This window comes from Trachemys scripta, chromosome 4, assembly GCF_013100865.1.
Source record: "Trachemys scripta elegans isolate TJP31775 chromosome 4, CAS_Tse_1.0, whole genome shotgun sequence".
Taxonomy (NCBI): domain Eukaryota; kingdom Metazoa; phylum Chordata; order Testudines; family Emydidae; genus Trachemys; species Trachemys scripta.
Window position 1 is genome coordinate 27,997,519 of NC_048301.1, and position 23,780 is coordinate 28,021,298.

The 23,780-nt window shown below is 40.6% G+C and overlaps 1 protein-coding gene across 3 annotated transcripts in view; it reads left to right on the forward strand.

Annotated features, from left to right (window-relative positions):
• DICER1 (dicer 1, ribonuclease III) overlaps positions 1–23,780 on the forward strand; it is a 96,288-nt gene that overhangs the window by 17,535 nt on the left and 54,973 nt on the right. The window contains exons 2-4 of one of the 3 annotated variants that reach the window (XM_034768031.1): positions 7,354–7,454; positions 10,463–10,540; positions 21,140–21,336. In XM_034768031.1, the coding sequence (XP_034623922.1) occupies positions 21,193–21,336 (144 nt within the window). In that variant the 5' untranslated portion in view covers positions 7,354–7,454; positions 10,463–10,540; positions 21,140–21,192. The remainder of the gene's footprint in view (positions 1–7,353; positions 7,455–10,462; positions 10,541–21,139; positions 21,337–23,780) is intronic. The other 2 variants (XM_034768032.1, XM_034768033.1) reach the window with 2 other exon arrangements.

Genomic DNA, 23,780 nt, shown 5'->3' on the forward strand with positions numbered 1-23,780 from the left:
CAGATGGCCACATGCCATTGTAGGCAATCTCACCATACCAGCCCCTCTATAAACTTCTCAAGCTCTGTCATGAAAGAAGCTAGGTTATTTTGTCCCCACTGTCCCTTTGGAAAGCTGTTCCAGAACTGCACTCCTCTGATGGTTAGAAACCTTTGTCTACTTTCAAGCCTAAACTTACTGATGGCCAGTTTATATCCATTTGTTCTTGTGCCAGAATTGGCCCTCAACATAAATAACTCCTCTCCCTCCCTGGTTTTTATTCCTCTGATGTATGTATATACAATAATCCTATCTCCCCTCAGCCTTCGTTTTATTAGGTTAAACAAGCCAAGTTCCCCAAGTCTCATCTTGTAAGGCAGGTTCTCCATTCCTCTGATCATCTTACTAGCTCTTCTCTGTATTTATTCCTGTTTGAATTAATCTTTCTTAAACATGGGAGACCAGAACTGCAGACAGTATTCCAGATGAGGTTTCACCAATGCCTTGTATAATGGTGGTAACATTTTTCTATCTACACTGGAAATTCCTCACCTGATGCATCGTATGATTGCATTAGCCTTTTTCACAGCCGCATCACATTGGTGGCTCATAGTCATTCTCCTTCTTTGTCGCTTTCAACTAATATATCCCCAGTTTATAGTAAAAATTCTTTTTGCTAGTCCCGAAGTGCTATTAAATTAAACCTTGCATTATTAAATTTCATCCCATTTCTGTTACTCCAGTTTTCAAGGTTGACCGTATCTTCTTGTATGATTCCTGTTGTCCTCCATATTGGCAGTACCTCCCAAGTTTGTGTCATCTGTAAATTTTATTAGTGCACTCCCACTTTTTGTACCAAGGTCATTAATGAAAATGTATGGGTCCAGGACTAATCCTTGAGGAGCTCTAATCGTAACCTCCCTTTCCAGGTCTCACTCCTGCTCTTCTTTTCCATCTCATGGCCAGCTAAAGGAATTTTCTGTTTTGTAATAGAGTGTAACCGCTGGAATGGATTCACTCCCTGAACACCAGATGTTTTCCCCATACTTTCTCTTGCAGCCAAAGGTCTTTGGGTGCCTTTTGAATAGCTTCAAAATGAACTGGGGCTGATTGAGACGGTCCAGCAAGGTGGTTTTGGCACCTGAACATTAGTCTCCACTTCCCCCCCCTACCCCCTCTTTCCGGATGACCATTTTACTTCCAGTGGAACCTCTACTTTGCTGGCAATCAGTTTGGGATCACACCGAGAGAGCTGCAGAGCAGTCTTAAAGATAACACCCTGCCTATCTGCTGCTGTTCCCAGAACCTGCATCATACTGGAAAGACTACAACCATATTCAGATAGGAGGAGGAAAAACACCTTCAATGGCACTTCACACAAATACCCACCATAACTACTTCCACTTGTCCTGAGAGTCTTGGTACCAGTACCCCCCCCCCCCCCCGCACCATACTCCTTCTGCTAAACCCTTAAGTCTTGTAATTCTCAGAAATGCTCCCTGCAGTGTACTTCAAAGCTATGTATACATGCTCCCTATACTCGATTTACAACTCAATAACTGTCTATAATACAGTCAATTAAGGGGAAGGAAGTAATTTCCTGTGCCCGTGGTTGTGTGTTGGTTAGTACTGTGTGGTTCCCTTTTAACTGAAGGTCTCTCCCAGCTCTACGTGTACTTAGCCTCAAAGCAGTTTGTTAGACTATAGAGAGAGTTAGGGCTAGTTAGAAAATTTTGTACTGTCTTCACTTTCAAAGCTCTGCAACAGGCTTCTATGAAAGGTTGTGGAATCCCCATTAATGGAAGGTTTTTAAGAACACATTGGGCAAACACCTGTCAATGATGTCTAAGTTTACTTTGTCCTGACACAGCACAGGGGGCTGGACTTGATGGCTTCCCGAGGTCCCTTCCAGCCCTACATTTCTATGACTATCTGCCTCTAATGGGTTTTCTAGCCCTATTCAAAACTCAGGTAGGAGTAGAGAAGTTATTTTACCTCTCTGTTTGGCACTGATGCAACTGCTGCTGGAATACTATGTCTAGTTCTGGTGTTCTCAATTCAAGAAGGATGTTGATAAATTGGAGAGGGCTCATAGAAGAGCAACGAAAATGATGAGGATTAGAAAATCTGCCTATTAGTGACAGACTCAAGGTGCGCAATCTGTTTGGTTTAACAAAGAGAAGGTTAAGGGGTGACTTGATTACAGTGTATAGACAACATACAGTTAATAATGGGCTCTTCAATCTAGCAGAGAAAGGCATCACACAATCCAATGGCTAGAAGTTGAAGCTAGACAAATTCAGACTGAAAATAAGGCATACATTTTTACAGTGACAGCAATTAACTGCTGGAACAGTTTACCAAAGTCGTCATGATAGTGAGAATTAAGTGCCCCACTATAGACCCCTCAAAGAGACCTGACTTTTCAGAGTAGAAAGTCAACATTTCTGAAAATCAGACTATTTAAAGTTGTCTCAGGTGGGAGCACTCCAAAAATGAAATCCCTAGTCACTTCTGAAAATATACACCACTGTTCTGTATAATCATAGTGGGAGAAATGTTCCCAAGTGATCAGTAGTTCGGTTCACAGTAGTGATGAGGAAAGACTTTCTTAATGTTTGCCCTTAAACTATTTGCTTAGGAGGCTACTTGGAGACTGATGTGAGTTTTGCTACTGACTTCAATGGCAGAAGGATTGGGCCCATGGTTAGTAAGAAATCAGACAGTAAGGGTAATTGCTGACAGAATTTTAGCCCTACTCTTATACGGGGCTGGATTTAGGAAGTGCAGGGCCTGATTCGAATACCCGGCGGCGGTTCGGGTGTTCGGCGGCACTTCGGCGGCAGGTCCTTCACTCGCTCCGGGTCTTCCGCGGCACTGAAGGACCCGCTGCCGAAATGCCGCCCAAGACCCGGAGCGAGTGAAGGACCCACCGTTGAAGACCCAGACCGCCACCGGGTGAGTAAAAATTTAAAAGGCGCCTAAGTTAGGCGCGCTTCTTTAGGACGCGGGGCCTTCTTAGGTGCGGGGCCATTTTCGGGGGAATCGGCCTAAAGCAGGCCCATCTCTTATAATTAGGATGGTATTTTATTTTACTGTATGTATCTTTTTGTGTACAAAACGTGTCTATTTATAATGCTAATAATTGCATCTAGTCAAAGAACTAATTTTTTTTGGTTACTGTAATAGTGTCATGGCTTTGTTTTGTTGCATTTTGTTTTCTAAAGAATAATTTACATTTAAACACTGCTTACCTTAGGAAAAGGTTTATTTGTTACTTAATGTTACTATGGGCTGCCAATCACCCTGATCTGTCAAACCATTTTATTCCTTCTGAATGCTTTGTTTGGTACTGAATGGGAAGAATGAAGATTTTTTTTTTTTTTTTTTTAATCCCGGAGATTTTGCATAAAGTCTTTAGCAATTTTAGAAATGACTTGGCAACTGTTGACATAAATACTGTTCCTGCAATTGGACCCATGCTGGCAACCCTTACTCCTGCATGGAGATCGATTGACATGAGATGAATTGTGCAGATCCAGCAGCAGGATAGGGGCCTAATGAGTGAATTTTGTGAATTATTTTTAATATTTCCATGATTCCCTATGGTTTTATTAGAAAATTAGTGTAGCAGTTTGAGGGGGGAAATTTCTTTATTTCAAACTATAGAAGATTTTTAAATCAAACAGCAGCTTTGATAATTTTGTGTTGGAAAACACTGTCATTGCCACACTTCTGGAGGTTTTTTAATTCTGAAATTCTATTTTGGCTTTTTTTCTGGCAATCTTTGAATTACTAACTATAGATAAAATAAATTAAGTTTTTATTCTTTTTACAGCACAGCTCTTTGAATTACTTTTTAGGTACCACAATGCTTGTGAATCAGTGTCTGCCCTTCCTACTGGCCTGGTGTGTTTTGGCTAAGTTTACTGACATTTGGCTGAACTTTAAGTAGCAATTAGACAAAATGCCTGGAAGATTCTTGCCAAGGTTTTCAGAAGTGACTATTGAGTTTGGAAATTATATTTTTTGAGTGCTCAACTTGAGCCACCTTAAAGATGCCTGATTTTTAAAGGGAGGGTCCTCAACACTTTCTGAAAAATCAGGACCCTTTAAAATTAGTATAGTTAGGCCTCCCAAATCAATAGTTACTCTTGGAAAATCTCAGCTTTTAGCTTTAATTATAAATGAATTGTTTTATATTGCATAAACAACTCAAAGAAAATTTTAGTTACATACTGCTAAACTAACCTTGTAAAACTTATGAACCAATCATAGGAAGTCCCCTTATATATGTTATATTGTTCTTAATGAACATTTGTCATTCATTTTACCTTTATTAATCACAAATGAATGTGTGAGTCCTATTATCCTACAAAAATGAAAACTTACTTTGGCTATACAATTTCTTTCTCCACAGTAACGCCATCGTACATTAAATATCTTCTCTTTCTAGTTTTGTCATTTAGCAGTGTCATGGTTTCCCCTTTTCTTCTTTGTGTTCATTTAACACACTTCCCACTTACTGTAGATTGCTTGTTCAGTGTATAGTAAAAGAGACCTTTGACTGTAAAATTTGACTGGTATCTGCAACACACTTCAGTGAAGGAAGGGAGTGGGTTTTGTAGTTTGTTTTGGTAACCATTTGCTATTGCCATCTTTCAGCAGTGCTCACTGGCAAGTTGTTGATTCCTTTGGCCTTCAGACAGGAAGGGTTGGCTGTCTGCTGCAACAGGTCTTTGTCCAAGGTTTCAACCAACATCATTTAGATGCTAATGTGTTGTAAGCTTGCTGTTTTGTACTAGAACTTGACTGAGTTTCTGGTATGTGGCCTATCTGGAATACATGTTAGTTTTGGCCTTAAAAGGGCCTATCGTGCTGAAGGGCGGTCAGTGTCTGCGATTAATTGATGCCCATCAATTAAAATTTCAATCCCCTGTTTTACAGCTATGTAGTGTTAAAACAGAAGTTGTCAGTGAATTTTTCATGAATCAGTGATACTTAATCCATTTCCATTTTGTCACCTTAATGTGTTTGCCTCCTACATTAATAATCAAAAACTAATATTATGTAGTATATGAAGTTAGATATTATGCCAAAGGATTCTGTCATTTTTTTCTGTTCAGATTAGTACATCACTGGAAATTAAAAGTTTAATATTATAATATATTTTGACTACCTCTCTGCATCAGAGAAAACATTCTGCTCCCCTTGTAGAGAGAACCATTTCTATCTTTAACAAGTTTTTTTTACCAGATTTAGCAATTTTACTAGATAGAAAACAATGATTTCTTTAATAATATACTAACAGCATCTGAAATGATTTTACTGTTAGACTATATGCTATTTCAATAGAAATTATGCACGTTTTAGACTGTGCGAATGAGCAATTTGATGGTAACTAACAAATTAGACATAACAGGAACTCATTAAACTTCAGCACTGATCACTAAATGTACCAAGTGGTTGTCTGTACTTTTCCGGAGAAAAGAAAGGAAAAAAGAAATTTTATCCTGGAGAAAAGGGTCTTTACATGAGACAGATGTTTAATATGGTAGCTTGGGATATAAAGTTCAAGCAGTTCTCTCTTTTGCACAAGAGTGCAAAATATATCATTTGATTTTACATACTGTACTCTATATTTTCCTGAATGTAATGGAAAACCCTTTTGTAAAATGAAGTAATAATTGTGTTTGCATTTATTTCACCATAAAACTAATGCATGCTGTAAGCCTTTTAAAGTATGGTCAATATTAAGTTTCTTTAAAACTCCATTTTGGTAATAAATGAAACACACAGTGAAGTGTGGCTTTTTTTGTTTGTTTGTTTTTGTTTTTTAAAGCTGTAAATCTAATTGGACTTTAGCAATTACTTTAGCAAATAAAACAAAAAATATGCAAATATCTCCTGAGCACTTAGAACCGATATTTTAGACACTCACTGTCTGTATCCCCAGCCAAGAAAGGACATATGATGATTAGATTTTGAAGGACCATGTGCTGTTGCCACAGAGCTAAATATTAAAATGCAAGAAAACAGACTACCACATGGCATGATTGATTTTTATGGGAGTTCATGTTAAAGTGTTCTCTTTTTATATTACCTTATAGGTTACCTAGGGTGAAACAAAATTACAGGCTTGGAAACTCTGGAAAAGCTCAGTAGCAGCATTGGAGATAAAAATGAACACACTGAAGTAATCTTTAGGAATGTCCTTTTTTTGTTAACTTTATTAAAACTGATTAGGATAGAAATTCTTATCAAGGTTCATTTTGTATTTTATCTTTTCAGTAACAGTTTGTTTACAAAAATGGATTTTAGAGCTTTTTTCTTTTGGTGAATGGTTCAGTCATTCTGGGAATAAATTGAGTAACTTCTGTTGCTCCCTTTTCTCTATGGGGATGTATATAGTTGTGAATACACGAAGTACAATTGCTGCTTAGAGACTATCCATACTTTTGTGGTTCAGATGCAAATCTGTGGAGCAGCAATTACAATGTTTGTATTAAACTAAATTATTGGTTAAATCCTGATAGTTGCATTTATACAAATGACATTTAAATATATGGATACTTTTTAATTTGAACTTCGATTTTGGACAATGCACCATCTTACTAGATATTAATCAATAAGATATTTTAAAATTAATTCAAATATGAATGTATTGACATGTTCAGGAGGCAGTAAAATACACTCAGTGCTTTTTCATGCATTGAGGGCGTTTGTTGAGGCTCAAATTAAAATTTGCACAAAACATAATTTGAACTGTTTTTGCCTTTTTCGTTTGTTTATCACTTAGAAGTGAAATGAAAGGAATTCTGTATTGGTGTGTGTGAAAAATGTAGCATAATTAAACGAGATACAGAACAACTGCATTTCTCTTCTAATTGTCATTCTTGTTAACTACTAACAGCCTATTGGTTTTCAGCAGTTGCTGAATTTAAAATATGATTTTTTGTAGTCGTTTTAAAATGTCCAGGTAAAATAAATCTTGTAATTTGTCTTTTCACTTCTTGCTGAGTCTTTTCCTTTTTTGAACTTTCATTTCTTGAAATATTTTTTACTCACTTTAAAAAATACAAATTCTGAAATTTTTACATCCGATTCTCACTGTTAAACTAAAATACTGGAGAATATGTTGTCACTTTCAGGATAGACCTTTAACATAAGAGCTTACCTTTCCTGTGTACTGATATAGATATATCTCTCTGGATGGTTTTGAGAAATTACATAAGGGACCTTTACATTACTACTTATGACCAAAATATTATTGTCCGTTCTTTTACAAATTCCTTGTATTTTGCACTATTTACAGAATTTTTGAGCTATCCTTTTTTAATTCCACACTGATGATGTTAATTTTTTTCATTTTAGAGCAGAAGCTTGCAAATGATGCAATTAATGTACAAACTGATATCATGATGTCAAAATGCAGTTCAAAGAACACAAACACAGAGATCTCAGAAATTAAAACGGTAAGTCTGCTTTATAATATGAGAGAAACAGATTACAAACAAGTATATGTGTATCAAATTAGGCATTAACATGTTTTATTGAATTTCTTTAAATGGCTAAACCTTTAGAACAATACTGTAAAGGCTTTTTAGGTTCACAATCTAGGCTAATATAAATATAAAATTATTGAATAATCTGTAGTTTAATTTTATATACACACACACAATTTTTACAAAGTAGTAGCATTATTTTCTCCGTAAGTGCGGACTATGTAAGAGGCAGGTAGCTAACCAAAAACAATTATAAATGCTTACTATTAGATTAGTCATAAACTACAGACCTTTAAAAATCATATTACGTTTCATAAAATTAGAAATGTTTAACTTATTTTTAAATTTCAATGATTTTTTAGATTTAAACATTTGCAGTATTGTGAACTCAAGCATTATGATGCAAGTGAATTAGACTCAGAATGAATATATACTTTTTAAAAAAGGATGGAGGGGTGGAATCTTGCCAGTGTGCTTATCTAAACTGAAAGAAATACAGGAAGTAAATAGCACAAAATAAGTCAGACTTGATTAAAAAGTACTTTGTTTTAATGATAAGGCAAAAAAAGTAAGGATTTGCACTTGACTCAATTTTAGCTCCATATATAACTTCAGGAGAAGAAAACACTGTCAAAATTATTTTTCATAGCGGGGGGGAAAAGGTGGGGTTTTTTTAGTTCTCTAGGAGGTTTCACAATGAAGAGTGATGCAGAAATTATTTATTTATTTATTTTAATTTGCAGTAGTGTGCTTCTTTCTGTGCTACATTTTTAGCTAACCTGGAACTCTGCTCAGTTAGCTGATGGGGTGAAGGTGTGCTGTCCTGATTCTTGTGACTGTTGGGAGCCGGGGCTGCTCTGACATAAGCTTGAAATGGCCCCAGTGAGCAATCACACGAGGCTGGGACTTCTGGAGCTGGGTGCTTTGGCTACACTGGCTCTGTCAAGGCTAATTCCTCACTCAGGCACTTCGAGTGCAGAAGGTGGGGGCCTGCAAGGATTCTAAAAATTAATACTGGCCACTTGAGGCTTGTATTAAACTCCCAAGGTTACAGCTTTTCTCTGATGTTGGATTGGTAGATGCTGCCACCATCCAAGTGCAGAACCCCTTTGAGAGCTCAGGAAGGTGCACTTGGGAATTTCTTCCTGTTGGGTACCCTCAAGCCCTTTTACTCCCCCCACTCCCCCCTCCAGGGAAGAGCTGAGAGAGAGAGAGGGGAAAAAAAAGGAAATCAGCTGTTGCCACCAGCTAATTAAACAACATCTGCACAAACCTCTTAAGACACACAAATCCAATTCTGTTCTTAAAGGGAAATTTTATTAAAAAAAAAAAATGCATCTGGGAACTCAGGCTATTGCTAGATTTTAAAAGAGCAACTACAAGAATTATGCACCAAGAATAGCTTTCTTGAGGTCCACCTTAACGGTTGCAAGCAAAACAAAAGCACTTGGGGTTAGCACAGAGGAATCCACAAGCCATAAAGAAATAAAAGGGATAAACCTAATTGTGTCTTCCTAGACATTTCCTGATCTACTTACATATCTGGGGTTTTAAATGAGTAGTTTCTAGGTATGATACTGATAATTTTTTCATACCTGGCCTAAGCTTCTTACAGCATAGTTGCTGCGCTGTCTGCCCCTCCCCAGGAGAACAACCACAGTCAAACAAAAAGGGGAGTTTTTTCTTAATTTTAACAAGTTCTAGCCTTTCCATTGGCTCTTTTGGCCAGGAACCCACTTACTTCCTTTTACCTATGAATACCAGTGAGACTTTTTAACCCTTTACAGGTAGGGCCATTAGAGAACAGCTACTAAGAGGGATTTTATAGCTGCTGGCTGACTGGGTGCCCATAAAAGGGAGCGATTCCTCCCCTCCCCCCTTCATTTATCACAGCCTCCTACCGTCTGAGCATCCCCAGTATATCCTCTGTGTCAAGGAGGCCATAGAAGGGGAATCTGTGTAGTGCCAGCTCTGCACCTTCCAGGGCAATCCTTAGCTGTCTGTTTAGGGCAGCTTTAGAGCCCCTCTCCTTCACCCCTTTGCAGGGTGGTACAAAAGGGCTATAATGTGGACCAGAATTTGGCTCTATGTATCTTTGTTCTGCTAAAGTGGGAACTTTCCTTTCTAAAACTTATGGACACTGTTTTGTTATTTCTAAGGCCGGTCTCCATTAGAAATGTTTGCTGGCATATCAGTGTCAGTTAGGAGTGTGCCAATTTGTGCACTGGCAAAAGTATACACATTATATGCAGCTATGCCAGCATAAAAGCCCTTTTGCTGGTATAGCTTATTTCACTCTGAGAACTGGTTTAAACTATGCCGGCAAAATCACTTTTTTGCTGGTATAAACTGCATCTACATTGGAGGATTTGCTGGTATAGCTATACCAGTAAACATTTTCTAGTTTAGACCTGACCTTAGTGTCAGTTCTTTAGTCCCCTTTCTCATTAGAGATACCACAGTTTTAACCTAGGATAAGGGTGGGCAAACTATGGCCTGCGAGCTGTTTCAAGCCAGCCTGCGAGCTCCTGCTGGGGAGCCGGGTCAGGGCTGCACCACGTTGCTCCCGGAAGCCGCGCCATGACCCCACTTTGAGGGTCAGGGGCCGCTCCACACCTAGATCCAGAGAAGGGACATGCCACTGCTTCCGGGAGTCGCTTGAGGTAAGCGCCGCTTGGAGTCTGCACCCCTGAGCCTCTCCCCATGCCCCAACCCTCTGCATCAGCCCTAATCCCCCTCCTACTCTTCAAACCCCTCAGTCCTAGCCCAAAGCACCCTCCTACACCCCAAACTCCTCATCCCCAGCCCCACAACCAGAGCCCTAACCCCAATTTTGTGAGCATTCGTGGCCTGCAGTACAATTTCTATTCCCCGATGTGGCCCTCAGGCCAAAAAGTTTGCCCACCTCTGACCTAGGATGAGGGACTTCAAAGGTCCTAATTTGCTGAGACTAAGTTCTAAATTGTCCACCATTTCAGCAGGTCAGGAAGAATCCGTCAGGAACTCCAGCTATTGACAATACTACATGGGTTATAGAAGAAGCTCTTCAGAGGCAGGTCAGTCTAACATGAGCCTCAACATAATCCTGATCTTATTAAAATTATTAGAGAGGCTTTGCTGAGCAACAAAAAAACAGCCTTTTATTCTCTCAGTATGCTTGTTGAGAAAGCAATATTCTGCTTACATGTTGTATAGCGTGTATATAAAGATGATATCTTGTTGGTTCACATCTTGTTATACATTGCCTAAAAAAGTCTAGGGTTTTTTGGTTCAAGAAGGGAATTAAAAATGAAGTTAAATAATTGCACCATATTTCCAGTGAAAGATATCTCAGGGAAATTTGTTCCTAGAGGGCTTTTGAGTATTTCAGCTACAATACAATCTCTTTGCACTTTTCTTGAGTTTAAAGAAAACAAACCTGAGATCCCAAACTTTTCTAAGAGATTATTGGAACACAAAACAAAAACTAAGCCCTGGTCTACACTACAGGGTTAGGTCGCATTTAGCCACGTTAGGTCAATTTTATAATGAAAAATCTACACAAGCAACCCCGTTCCGTCAACCGAAAGGGCTCTTAAAATCAACTTCTGTACTTCTCCCCGGCAAGGGGAGTAGCGCTAAAATTGACCTTGCTGAGTTGAATTTGGGATAGTGCAGACGCAAATCGACGTTACTGACCTCCTGGAGCTATCCCAGAGTGCTCCAATGTGACCGCTCTGGACAGCACTTTCAACTCTGATGCACTAGCCAGGTACACAGGAAAAGCCTCAGGAACTTTTGAATTTCATTTCCTGTTTGGTCAGCATGGTGAGCTCCATGCTTGTGGTGCTATGGCGTCTGCACGGGTAAACCAGGAAAAAAGGCACGAAATGATTGTCTGCAGTTGCTTTCATGGAGGGAGGGGAAGGGAGAGGGAGACTGATGACATGTACCCCAAACCACCCGCGACAATGTTTTTGACCCATCAGGCATTGGGAGCTTAACCCAGAATTCCAATCGGCAATGGAGACTGCGAGAACTGTGGGATAGCTTCCCACAGTGCACCTTTCCGTGAGTTGATGCTAACCACGGTAGTGAGGATGCACTCCGCCGACTTAATGCGCTTAGTTGGGACCTACACAATCGACTGTATAAAATCGATTTCTAAAAAGATGAAAGAAACTGACTTTACACAAGATTCTGAAGTGCAATCCAGAATTCTTAACTCTTAATTTTGGAAATATTCAAGAAATCAATTACTGTAGAAAGGAAGAGAATCCTATTTCAATGAAAGTGAAACTTTTCTCACTTCATCTGGTTATTGTTGAGGTTTTTCTCCAAGGTTAGAGTGTCTTTCATGTAAGACTTCTACTTCTCAAGTGAAAAACAAAGTGAAATCTTAGGATAAATAATCCCAATACTGTTTTAATTTTCAGTTCTTATGGTCACCAAATATATCTTTGATAAAGCAAATGGAAACGAATAAATGTTTAATGCTGGTTTTAAAATTAGCTAAAAATGTATATGCTACCTTTTGTTAAATATTAGTATTGTGAAAGGTATATTGTGTGTGTGCCCCAAGTTTGGCAAAGAAAGGACAACTTCTGCCTCAAAGACGTTATCCACCAGGATGGCAGCAAATTTAAAAGCAAATAAGTCATCAAATGTACAAAAATAGGTATAGAATCTCTCCACATTTTGCAGGAACTGGCATGGAATGCTTCCAGTTAATATTTTCCATTTCATGGTTTAATGTTTACTTTCATCTGTTGATGCTCAAGTTCCATTACATTTTCTTTCTTGATACCCAACAGATGGAAATGATATCATTTTTGATCTTTCTGGGTTTTATTTAAAATGATGTATTTGGCTGATATATATAACTTATTTTTCTAAAAATAAGTGTTTGAGTATTGTAGCAAATGAGAGCAGTTAAGCAGAGAAATTCTGATGCAATTTTTGTATAGTTGATGAGTGACTTGCTTTTAAATTTGCTGCCTATCCTGTGGATCCATTCCTGGAAACACATTTCCTGAACATCTGAGTGTGTTATTTAGAGGGGAAACTAGAAGTTTGTTGGTAGAGTGAAAGCTAGGTACAGAACTTTAACATCACTAGGATTATGTCAGATAGAAATTCATAGATCAAGATTAGTAACTGCTGAAAGAACAGATCACTTAACTATTGGGTATGAAAACAATTATCTTCTGTTGATGAAACAGAAAAATCCTAAAATGTTTCACAGATTCATGTATATGATATATTACACATACAAGAACTATGTTAAAAACATTAAGTTGCAAAGTCAAGTACTGAAAAGTTAGGAAATGCATATGCAACCTTAATTCAGCCCCTTTGTGGTTACATGATCACATACTAGTTTTTCCACAGGACTCCTGTCCTCATTTAATTCACAAGAGAGACAGTGCTTACTTTCTGAGCACCTACTCTATATTTTGTTTTCTCATTGTTTGTGACCCCAGGTCTTATTTATTGTATATTATACCTCTACCCCGATAGAACGTGACCTGATATAACACAGTAAAGCAGCGGGGAGTCCCTGGCCCTTTAAATCCCCACCCGAGCCCCGCTGTCAGAGCTCCGGCGGTGATTTAAAGGGACCGGGGCTCCCCGCAGCGGCTGGAGCATGAGACCCTTTAAATCACCGCCGGGGAAGCTGGTCCAGTCTGGCACGGCGTCCTGGCCCGGATATAACGTAGTCTCACCTATAAGGTGGTGAGATTTTTTGGCTCCCGAGGACCGCATTATATTGGGATAGAGGTGTATTCAAATTCTGCTCTGAACACGGAATTATTAATTTTTCTTTGGGTTTTTCTATGGCACTCAACACTATAGTATCCAGGAGCTTCACAAACATTAACGAATTTATCTTCACAACACTTCTTTGAGGTGAGGGGATGGTATTATCCCCATTTTACAGATGGTGAGCAGAGGCACAGAGATTAAGGTCAAAAGTTTCCACTAACATCTAATTTGAGATGACTGGGACATGATTTTTTTCAGAGTACTTAGCATTTTGTAACACTTTATATGTTCAAAGCATAGCTCCCAGTCTTCCTAACTTGACATTTCCTAAATCAAGTGATTTACTTTGCAACTTTAATATGTTCTTTTAACATAGTTTTTGTGTTTGTAATATGTTTTATTTATACACATGTGCACACACACACTTTTTGTGTAAAATCTATAGAGAAAATAAAAATGTACTCACCTGCTGCTGAAGTGCAGCTACCTCAAGAGTAGAATGTAGTAATTTTTAATGATGAGACTAGTTACTCAAACTGAAATTACAAAGAAAATATTTACTAGGCAGAGTGTATTACTGAAGTAGTAATGTGAGCAGGATTCTGGAGTTAACATCTTTTGCTCTTTCAAATCTATTATGGAATCTGTTTAATGAATGGGCTAGTCAGGACCTTGGTTTTACATTTGATCTGAAAGATTTCAGCTCCAGCAGCACATTTTCTCCCCATGAGACTCAGAAAGGGTATAATTTCAATATTGCTGTGAATGGAAATACCCCCTACTGAATCACAACCACTCTTCGCTACATCTGGGTTTTTCTTGGAGGTCTCCCATTTAAACAGTCACCAAACAGTCACAGCCCAAAGTGGTATGGCTGCTATCCTACCAAGGCTAGTAGGCCTAAAATTGAACCTGTCAGTTTTGTTTTGACACAGCAAATAAGCTTGCATGTTGTGCTGCCTCTGCTCTGTTTTTGTGAGCCAGCAGATAGCTTATACAATAATTCTGAAGTATTTTTTCCCTCCCCAAGTTTGGCTTCAACAGCTTCTTTGGGTTTTCTTTTTCACTTCCACTAATTTACAAAGTAATGTAGAAGATAAAGATTAGCAGGTATGTTCATTGCCCACACTGACCTGGCAGGCCAACTATTTTATTTTGTCCAGCTGCTGTCTGCTTCCCTTCTTGGATAGTTTCAGGGTCCAGTTAATTCCTCTCAGTAGATTCTGAACACAAGTACTTAGTTGTTGACTGTTTCCAATCATAACCTTACATTTTTTTCAGATAAACCGATACATTTTTTTTCTTGGTTTCTAGATACTTCTGTACTATTTTAGTTTATTAAAGGACTTATTGTTTTTCTTGCTTTTGAAATAGAAACTTTGAAGGGTACAAATCTTTCATTATTCTTCTTCCAGAGCTTGCTCATGTCCATTCCATGTTAGGTATATGCATTCCGCATGCACTGTTGCCAGAGATTTTTCCCTCAGTGGTGTCGGTTGGGAGCTGCTGGCCACGCACCCTCTGTTCCATCTTATCGCTCATGATGGTTGCTGGAACGACCCCTCTTTCTTCGGCCGGGCTTCTTCCCAGTGGTTTTGGGGTTCTAATCCCTAGTTTGTTAATTAAATCTAGTTTTCAGTGTTCATAGATTTTTGTAGTTAGTGTTAGTGTAAATAATTAGTGTAGCTATATAGTCCCTATCATCGAGGGACTTCCTTTGCCCCAGGGGCCGGGCATGCCCCGATCCCCGGGTTTCAAACCCTGCATAAGTGCCAGATTTGTCAGGACTTTAGACCCCGCACCAAAAAGGACAGAATAATAAAACTGAAGGCTACCCTAATCTCAGACCAGCTTCAGAGCCAAGTTGCTCCGATTCTGCACCGAGCACTTTGGCTTCAGTATGAAGCCCTTCTCCGACACCGCACTCTTCCTGGCACCGTTCACCGTCTCCAGTGCTGAGGAAGAAACACAAAAAACAGGGTGCTCACCGGTGCAGAAAAAAGAAAAGCATGGGGAATGGCAGCACAGTGCAACCTGCACCATGCTACTCCTTCGACCCCTGTCCCATGGTGGCACAGTTGACTCCATTCAGAGCATTGAGTCTGGTGCAGGACCCTTTGCTGACACACAGAAGCTACTGCGGCTCTAGCAGTCTCTCTGTCCCATCAACCCTGGAGGCATTTGCAGTGGCCAGAGATTTACTTTCACTCCCGGTCACCCCAGCTCCAATGGGAAAGCTGTCTCCTCCGATGACTGAGAGCAGGAAAGAGCAGTGAGTGTCAAGCTCCTTCCTGCCACTGGGCCCTGTGGCACCCTTTAGAGGCAAACTGGCCCTAATCCTGTCATCGCATCCATCTCCATTCTGCTGCCAGTCCCTGTACCCTCGGCACCATATGGAGGCAGAGAGAGGTACCGCTCTGGTCACCAGGGGAGGATTCTTCATCAGAGTCCGAAGGGGAAACGTATGTGCAGCCTAAGAATCCCCACCAGTACTCAGCCTATGTGCCACCGGACATCGGTGTGGGTCCCCTCGCTGGCACTGGCCCATGAGCCAGTGGCCTGTGCAGTGGCCATACTGGAACCATTGGGGAATTACTCCGGTACCAGGTCCTCCCTCCCATTGATCGTATTCTGTGGTTTCATAGAGGCGGAATACTGTACCTTCCCGCTCGGCGCTGGACCTTGACTCCGGTACAGACATGCAGGAGTTGGCTCCCATATACATTGTTGATGCTGAAGAAGAGGAAGGAGCCCCATCTCCGGTGCAAGCTGCCTCCTCATCCTCCCCAGACGAGGATGTCTCCGGGCCCAGTAACTCGCTTCCGCAGGACATCTTCAAGGCCTATCAGGATCTTCTGGGGCTGGAAACTGAGGAGCTTAAGGAAACATCCCACAGCCTTATTGACATTCTGGCTGCAGCAGCTTCCTCCAAAGTGGCCTTCCCCATTAATGAGGCTGTAATGGGTCTGGTCAAGGCTCTGTGGCAAACTCTTTCTCTGCCTTCCACCTCAAAGAGGGCAGAGGAGAAATACTACGTGCCAGCAAGTGGGTTTGAGTACTTGTACTTGCGCACGCCTCCCACTCCCAAGTTCCCTAGTTGTGTTGGCAGTCAATGAGAGGAACAGGCAGGGCCATTTGAGCGCTACCCCCAAACAAAGACACCAAAAAACTGGACCTGTTTGGGGGAGAGGTTTATTCAATGGGTAGCCTTCAACTGCATATCTCTAACCAGTAAGGTTTGTTAGGGAGATACAATTGCAATCTGTGGGACTCCCTGGCCAAGTTTGAAGGCTCTCTACCTCAAGATTCAAGGCAAGAATTCTCTTGAAGGAGTGTAAGAATGTGACCAGGACCTCTCTCCAGGCGGCTCTGGACATAGCTGACACAATAGTCAAGACAAAGGTCTCAGCTGTCATCATGAGGTGTCGCTCTTGGCTCCAGTCCTTGGGACAGCCACCTCGTTTCTTGGTGCCATCTCTGAGACAGGAGCCTTATAAAAAGACAGGGAGGGTTTACTAGTGGCATCAACCTCTCCTGTCCACCTCAACTTCCCAGCCAGGGTCTCATAGGTACTTCGATGGGCCCAAGCAGGCCTTTAGAAGGTGTGCCTGGGCGCGCTATACCAGCTCACTTGTCAGATCCTGCCTCCTGTTTATTTTTGGACTGTTTGTCGCACTTCAGCCTGGTGTGGTCCTGCGTAACATCAGACTGCTGGGTGCTAAGTACAGTGACAGTTGGCTTTACCCTTCAGTTTTCATCCACTCTTCCCTCTAACCCACGTCCTCCTTCAGGGCGGATCACCTCAGCAGATCCTCTTTCTCTGATCATAAGTGGTCCCTTCATCTGGAGATCTCCAGGTTCTTCTTCCAAAGGTGGGGTTCTCCACAGGTAGACCTGTTCACAACCAAGCAGAACAGGAACTGCCATCAGTTTTGCTCACTGCGCAGGCTCAGTCTAGGCTCCGACACCTTCCTATTCCCATGGATAGGGCTCCTGCTGTACGCTTTTCCCCCAGTTCTTCTGGTTCACAAGGTCCTCCTGAAAATCAAGCGGGACAAGATGAGGGTTGTTGTTACAGCCCTGGTGTGGCCACGTCACATCTGGTTCGACACACTGCTGGATCTATGAATAGGATCCGCTCTTCCACTTCCGCTCCGTCCGGACCTCATCTCAGAAGACCACAGCCGGTTGCTCCTCCCCAGCCTTCCTCCCTTTACCTAATTGCATGAATGTTACATGGCTGAATCCAGAGGAGCAGGCCTGTTCGGAGTAAGTTCGACAAGTCTTATTAGGTAGTAGGAAGCCTTCCACTTGGGCTACTTACCTGTCCAAATGGACGTGCTTCTTCCTGTGGGTATCTCACTGAGATCTCTTTCCCGTTTTGTTCTTCCCTCCAGGCTATCTTGGACTACTTGCTCTATCTAAAGCAGCAAGATCTGGCCCTGGTATCTCTCAAGGTGCACTTAGCAGCAATCTCGGCCTTCCACCTGCCTGTGAACAGCAGATCAGTGTTTTCTAATAAGATAATGGTTCGGTTTCTCAAGGGATTGGAGAGATTCTACTCCCAGGTACGCGAACCGATCTCTCCATGGGACTTAAACCTGGTTCTGTTGGGGCTCATGGGCCCTCCTCTAGACACACTAGCATTGTGCCCTCTACTACTTCTCTCTTGGAAGGTTGCCTTTCTGGTCACCTCATCCAGAAGGGTCTCTGAAATCAGGGCCTTATGTCAGAAGCACCATACACAGTGTTCTTCAAGGACAATGTCCAACTGCACCTCCACCCGTCTTTCCTGCCAAAGGTGGTCTCACAATTCCATAGCAACCAGACAATTTTCCTGCCAGTCTTCTTCCCAAAGCCTCACGAGAACTCTGAGGAGCAGCAGCGTCACTCATTAGATGTTAGACCTCCCTTTGCCTTCTATATTGAGTGGATTAAATCCTTTTTCAAATCTAAACAACTCTTCGTAGCAATAGCAGAAAAGATGAAAGGGCTTCCAGTATCAGCCCAGGACCTCTCTCCAGGCGGCTCTGGACATAGCTGACATAACTGGATAACTGCCTATATTTGGGCTTGTTATGAGCAGGCAAGTGTCACACCTACAGCCTGTCCTAATCACTTACTCTACGGGAGATCAGGCCTCTTCATTGGTGTTCCTTGCACAAGTCCCAATCCAGGGCAGCAACTTGGTCATCAGTACATACTTTTGCATCCCACTACGCCATCACTAGACAGGCTCAAGATGATGCCAGGTTTGGAAGACCACCGTTGCAGTCAGCATGTCCATGAACTCCAAGCCCACTTACTGAGGGTACTGCTTGTGAGTCCCCTAAACTGGAAGCAAGCACTCAAAGAAGAAAAAATGGTTTCTAACCTTCCATAGCTGCTGCTTTTTGAGATATGTTGCTCATGTCCATTCCGCAACCCACCTCCTACCCCTCTGTTGCAGTTGATTGGGAGGAAGGAACTGAGAGGGTGTGTGGCAGGCGGCACCCTTTAAAGTAGCACATGAGCACGTGGCTTGAGAAGGCGCTAGAGCCAGCCTGATGGATACCACTGAGGGAAAAATCTCCAGCAATGGTGCACACACCTAACATGGAACGTGAGCAACACATCTCGAAGAACAGCAGTTATGGAAGTTTAGTAAAGTTTAGTAACCGTTTTTTATGGCTTACATCCATACCCATTTTAGACTGTGATCTGGTCAAATCTTAAAGCTAAGCAAACATGTCCCTGCCCTTTACTCGGATGTGAGATATATAAGGAAAACCCTGCTGCTGTAGAAGATAATGGTAGTGGTTCAGAAGGAGGCCTTTTTTCCTCAACTTAACCCAAATTCCCATGACATTATGCTATTTCAGATGCCGTTTACCTGATGAGACAGTGTATGTCATTGTATGGCATTACTCATGCCATTTGTGCTCATTAGAGATCCCATGGTACTATTTGTTTCACTGTAGGGTGGTGGTTGCTTCAGTAGTATGACCAAAAAAAATCCAACTATGGTAGTTATCTTCTATCTTCTTACATTTATCCTGAGTTTAAATTGGATACATAATTCTTCATTTGCCTCCAGAAAAGACTACTGCTCTGGCAGAGGGAGATTGCTGTACTTTAACCCTAGAAATGGCAACTTTACCTGATAGGCAGAAAACCAAAATTATGGTTTTAGAATAAATGTGGTGTCCACAGTCTTACAAACACAGCCCAAACTGCTTATGAATATGACCTTTATGCCATAAATTATAGACGTCTCATCAGATAGATGGCATCTGATAAAGCATAATGTCATGGGAGTTTAATGTCTGGCTTAACAGTGACTAACTTCCTGCAATTCCATTTATCATAGAGGGGTATGAAAGAAGGGAAACATGCTCCATTTCTGGCTTTATGTCCAAAATTGAAATTTTTTGAAAGTATTTTAGTCACTGGAACATGTTCCTGGAAAAAGAAATAAACGTTCATACAAGTTTTCTGAAATGAGTTTTGATGTCTCACCAAATTTTATACCTGTATGAACATAACCCATAGCATCCCCAACTACAAAATTCACAGTATTATCAACTTCCCCTTTGTTTGAACTGCACTTTCTTTTTTGGAATTCTGTAGCTGTTCTCTTCCAAACTTGACAATTTCTACTTAGTGGAAACTAAAATGTTCAATCCAGTCGGCCAAATTTCAGCAATATTGTCATACAGTTCCTTGGCGTGTGTGTGTGTGTCTTCTCCATCAGAATACATTTTGGCCTAGGGAAAAATGCGTTGGGCTGGGAGCCTGAATACCTTGAGTCCAAGTCTTTCCTCTTTTGCTGACTGGTATTAATTATGAGTGATTCATAGCACTACTTATTGAGCAAGGTCTTGGGTGTCATGCCCCTGAAGTGAAGACCCTGAGACACTGCTGAGAGTAGAACCTCTATGACAGAGCCAAATCTCATCAAGTAAACCAGACTACCTCTCAGAATAATTAGGCCAAAGCTTCATGCTTGCCTGTGCTGTCTGTGAAATGGGACTACTCCTGCATATATCCACAAAGCACGGTGAGGCGCAAAAATGAAGGATCCTGTTGAGCTATGGAATCACATACCGTTTTCTACAAGGTGGTGAAACAGGATTGCTATGGTTTTTAATTCTTTGCTACACATTTTTGAGGTCCTTGATACACACTTAAATTTTAAGTATCTCTTACACCATTACAAAATTAAAATATTGATTTGACCTCTACATGTGTCTGGCTTCAAAATCAATATATTTCTTGCTGTCAAAAACTTTGTACCATTGTACCCAATGAGTTTCTAGTTTCCCTAATCTGACTGATATTCTGCATTGTTTTTTCTTCTGGGGAATATTCAGAGGGAAATCTGTGTCCTATTATTTCCTCATCAGAATTTTTCCAGCAAAAGAGAGACTTTTCAGAATTTTAGAGAGACAAGGTGCGTGAGGTAATATCTATTATTGGACCAACTTTCCAGAATTTTATCATCTTACTCTGTTTCACTTAAAGTGGAACTAGCACAAGTATGTTATTTCTCATATCTTGTAATTGAACATATTTCTGGACCTTGTAAATAGAGACTGTATTAACAGAATTAAGACAAATTCAAGAATGTGAACTTGATGTTACTCTGGGTTTCCCCTTAAAAATGCAGGTTCTCTGAGTTTCTGTTACATTGGTTAATAATATGCTGTCCTCAGTATAAATATGAAATTGAAAAATGACTGTTTATTTAGACCTCTTAGTTTACCTCTTACTTATTGTTACTATTCTGTAGATATGAGTAAACAAAAAGCTAGAACTTCCAAGAAATAAAATTCCAGTAAAGGTGTTCCCAGATAAACTCATACCGAAAGTCTGTCTTTTGCTTTGTGCTTTTAATAATGCATGATTTTAATGCCTTATTTTTTTCATAGTAAGCTGTGCTGGAACAAAAATGCAATGAAAAAAACACTGGATGAATGAATGAATGAAAAGCCCTGCTTTGCAATACCTCAGCATGGCAGGACTGCAGCTTATGACCCCTGCTTCCTCACCAATGGGTCCTTTTTTTGGACTGCCATGGCAACAAGAAGCAATTCACGATAACATTTACACACCAAGAAAATATCAGGTACTAATGACAATATTATTTTTCATTGTCTATGCAAAAGATTTAATTTTCATTTTATCTGTTTATTCGAGATAACCTTCTTAAGACTGGTTTTCTTGTTTTATGTGCATTTGTGTTAAGAGCTTTCCATTGCAGAGGGACCACTGGACGGTTGAGATGATAAAGGAGCACTCAAGGACAATAAGGCCATTGCAGAGAAACTAAATGAATTCTTTGCATCGGTCTTCATGGCTGAGGATATGAGGGAAATTCTCAAATCCGAGCCATTTTTTTTAGGTGGCAGATCTGAGGAACTGTCCCAGATTGAGGTGTCACTAGAGGAGGTTTGGAACAAATTGATAAATTAAACAGTAATAAGTCACCAGGACCAGATGGTATTCACCCAAGAGTTCTGAAGGAACTCAAATGTGAAATTGCAGAACTACTAACTGTGGTTTGTAACCTATCATTTAAATCAGCTTCTGTACTAAATGACTGGAGGATAGCTAATGTGACGCCAGTTTTTAAAAAGGGCTCCAGAGGTGATCCCGGCAATTATGGGCCAGTAAAATTTACTTCAATACCAGGCAAACTGATTGAAACTATAGGAAAGAACAGAATTGTCAGACACATAGATGAACATGATTTTTGGGGAAGAGTCAACATGGTTTTTATGCCTCACCAGTCTGCTAGAATTCTTTGAGGGGGGTTAACAAGCATGTGGACAAGGATGATCCAGTGACTATAGTGTACTTAGATTTTCAAAAAGCCTTTGACAAGGTCCCTCACCAAAGGCTCTTAAGCAAAGTAAGCTGTCCTGGGATAAGAGGGAAGGTCCTCTCATGGACTGGTAACTGGTTAAAAGATAGGAAACAAAGGGTAGGAATAAGTGGAGAGAGGTAAATAGTGGTGTCATCCAAAGGTCTGTACTGGGACCAGTCCTATTCAACATATTCATAAATGATCTGGAAAAAGGGGTAAACAGTGAGGTGGTAAAATTTGCAGATGATACAAAACTACTACAAAACTTCATAATTTACTCAAGATAGTTAAGCAGACTATGAAGAGCTATAAAGGGATCCCACAAAACTGGGTGAGTGGGCAACAAAATGGCAGATGAAATTCAATGTTGATAAATGCAAAGTAATGCACATTGGAAAACATAATCCCAACTATACATATAAAATGATGGGGTCTAAATTAGCTGTTACTGCTCAAGAGAGAGATCTTGGAGTCATTGTGGATAGTTCTCTGAAAACATCCACTCAATGTACAGTGACAGTCAAAAAAGCTAACAGAATGTTAGGAATGATTAAAAGAGAGAGAGATAATAAGGCTGAAAATATCATATTGCCGCTATATAAATCCATGGTACGCCCTCAGCTTGAATACTACATGGAGATGTGGTTTCCCCATCTCAAAAAAGATATATTGGAATTGGAAAAGGTTCAGAAAAGGGCAACAAAAATGATTAGGGGTATGGAATGGCTTCTATATGAAGAGAGATTAAGAAGATGGGGGGTTTTCAGCTTGGAAAAGAGACAGCTAAGGGAGGATATGATAGAGGTCTATAAAATCATGACTGGTGTGGAGAAAGTAAATAAGGAAGTGTTATTTACTCCCCTTCTCATAACACAAGAACTAGGGCTCGCCAAATGAAATTAAGAGGCAGCAGGTTTAAAACAAACAGGAAGTATTTCTTCACACAGTGCATAGTTACCCCATGGAACTCTTTGCCAGAGGATGTTGTGAAGGCCGAGATTATAACGGGGTTCAAAAAAGAACTAGATAAATTCATGGAGGATAGGTCCATCAATGGCTGTTAGCCAGAATGGGCAGGGATAGTGTCCCTAGCCTCTTTTTGCCAGAAGCTGGGAATGGACGACTGGGGATGGATCACTTGATGATTACCTGTTCTGTTCATTCCCTCGGGGGCACCTGCCATTGGTCACTGTCGCAAGACAGGATACTGGGTTAAATGGACTTTGGTCTGACTCAGTGTGGCCATTCTTATGTTCTTATTGCAGTGCTCACTCTACTTCTTAACAGTTGCAGTAATGATAGTGGTACCATACCTCTAGCCAACTGGAAATTCAAGACATTGTTTTTCTATACCAGCCACTGTTTAGTTTGCAAATTGGCCAGAAAGCATGGCTCAGGAGTATTGTCATGCTCATTTCTTTAATTATTTGAAAGCCTTATGTGTGACGAGTGATCTGAAACAGCTGCTTTGATGACCTAAAATGTTGGTCATCCAGCTATCAGAATAAAAATTGCTTTAAGTTGATGTACATTTTTCATCTAGCGCTGTGCTAGGGTGAATCATACAAGTATTTCAACATGTAGAAGCCATACAAGTATAAATGTGTAACCCATGTTAACATGCTATGGTTCCTTGTCCTTCTCTAGTGGCTACACCACATAGAGATTAGAGACTGCTGCTGCCTTTGAGCTAATGGATCTGG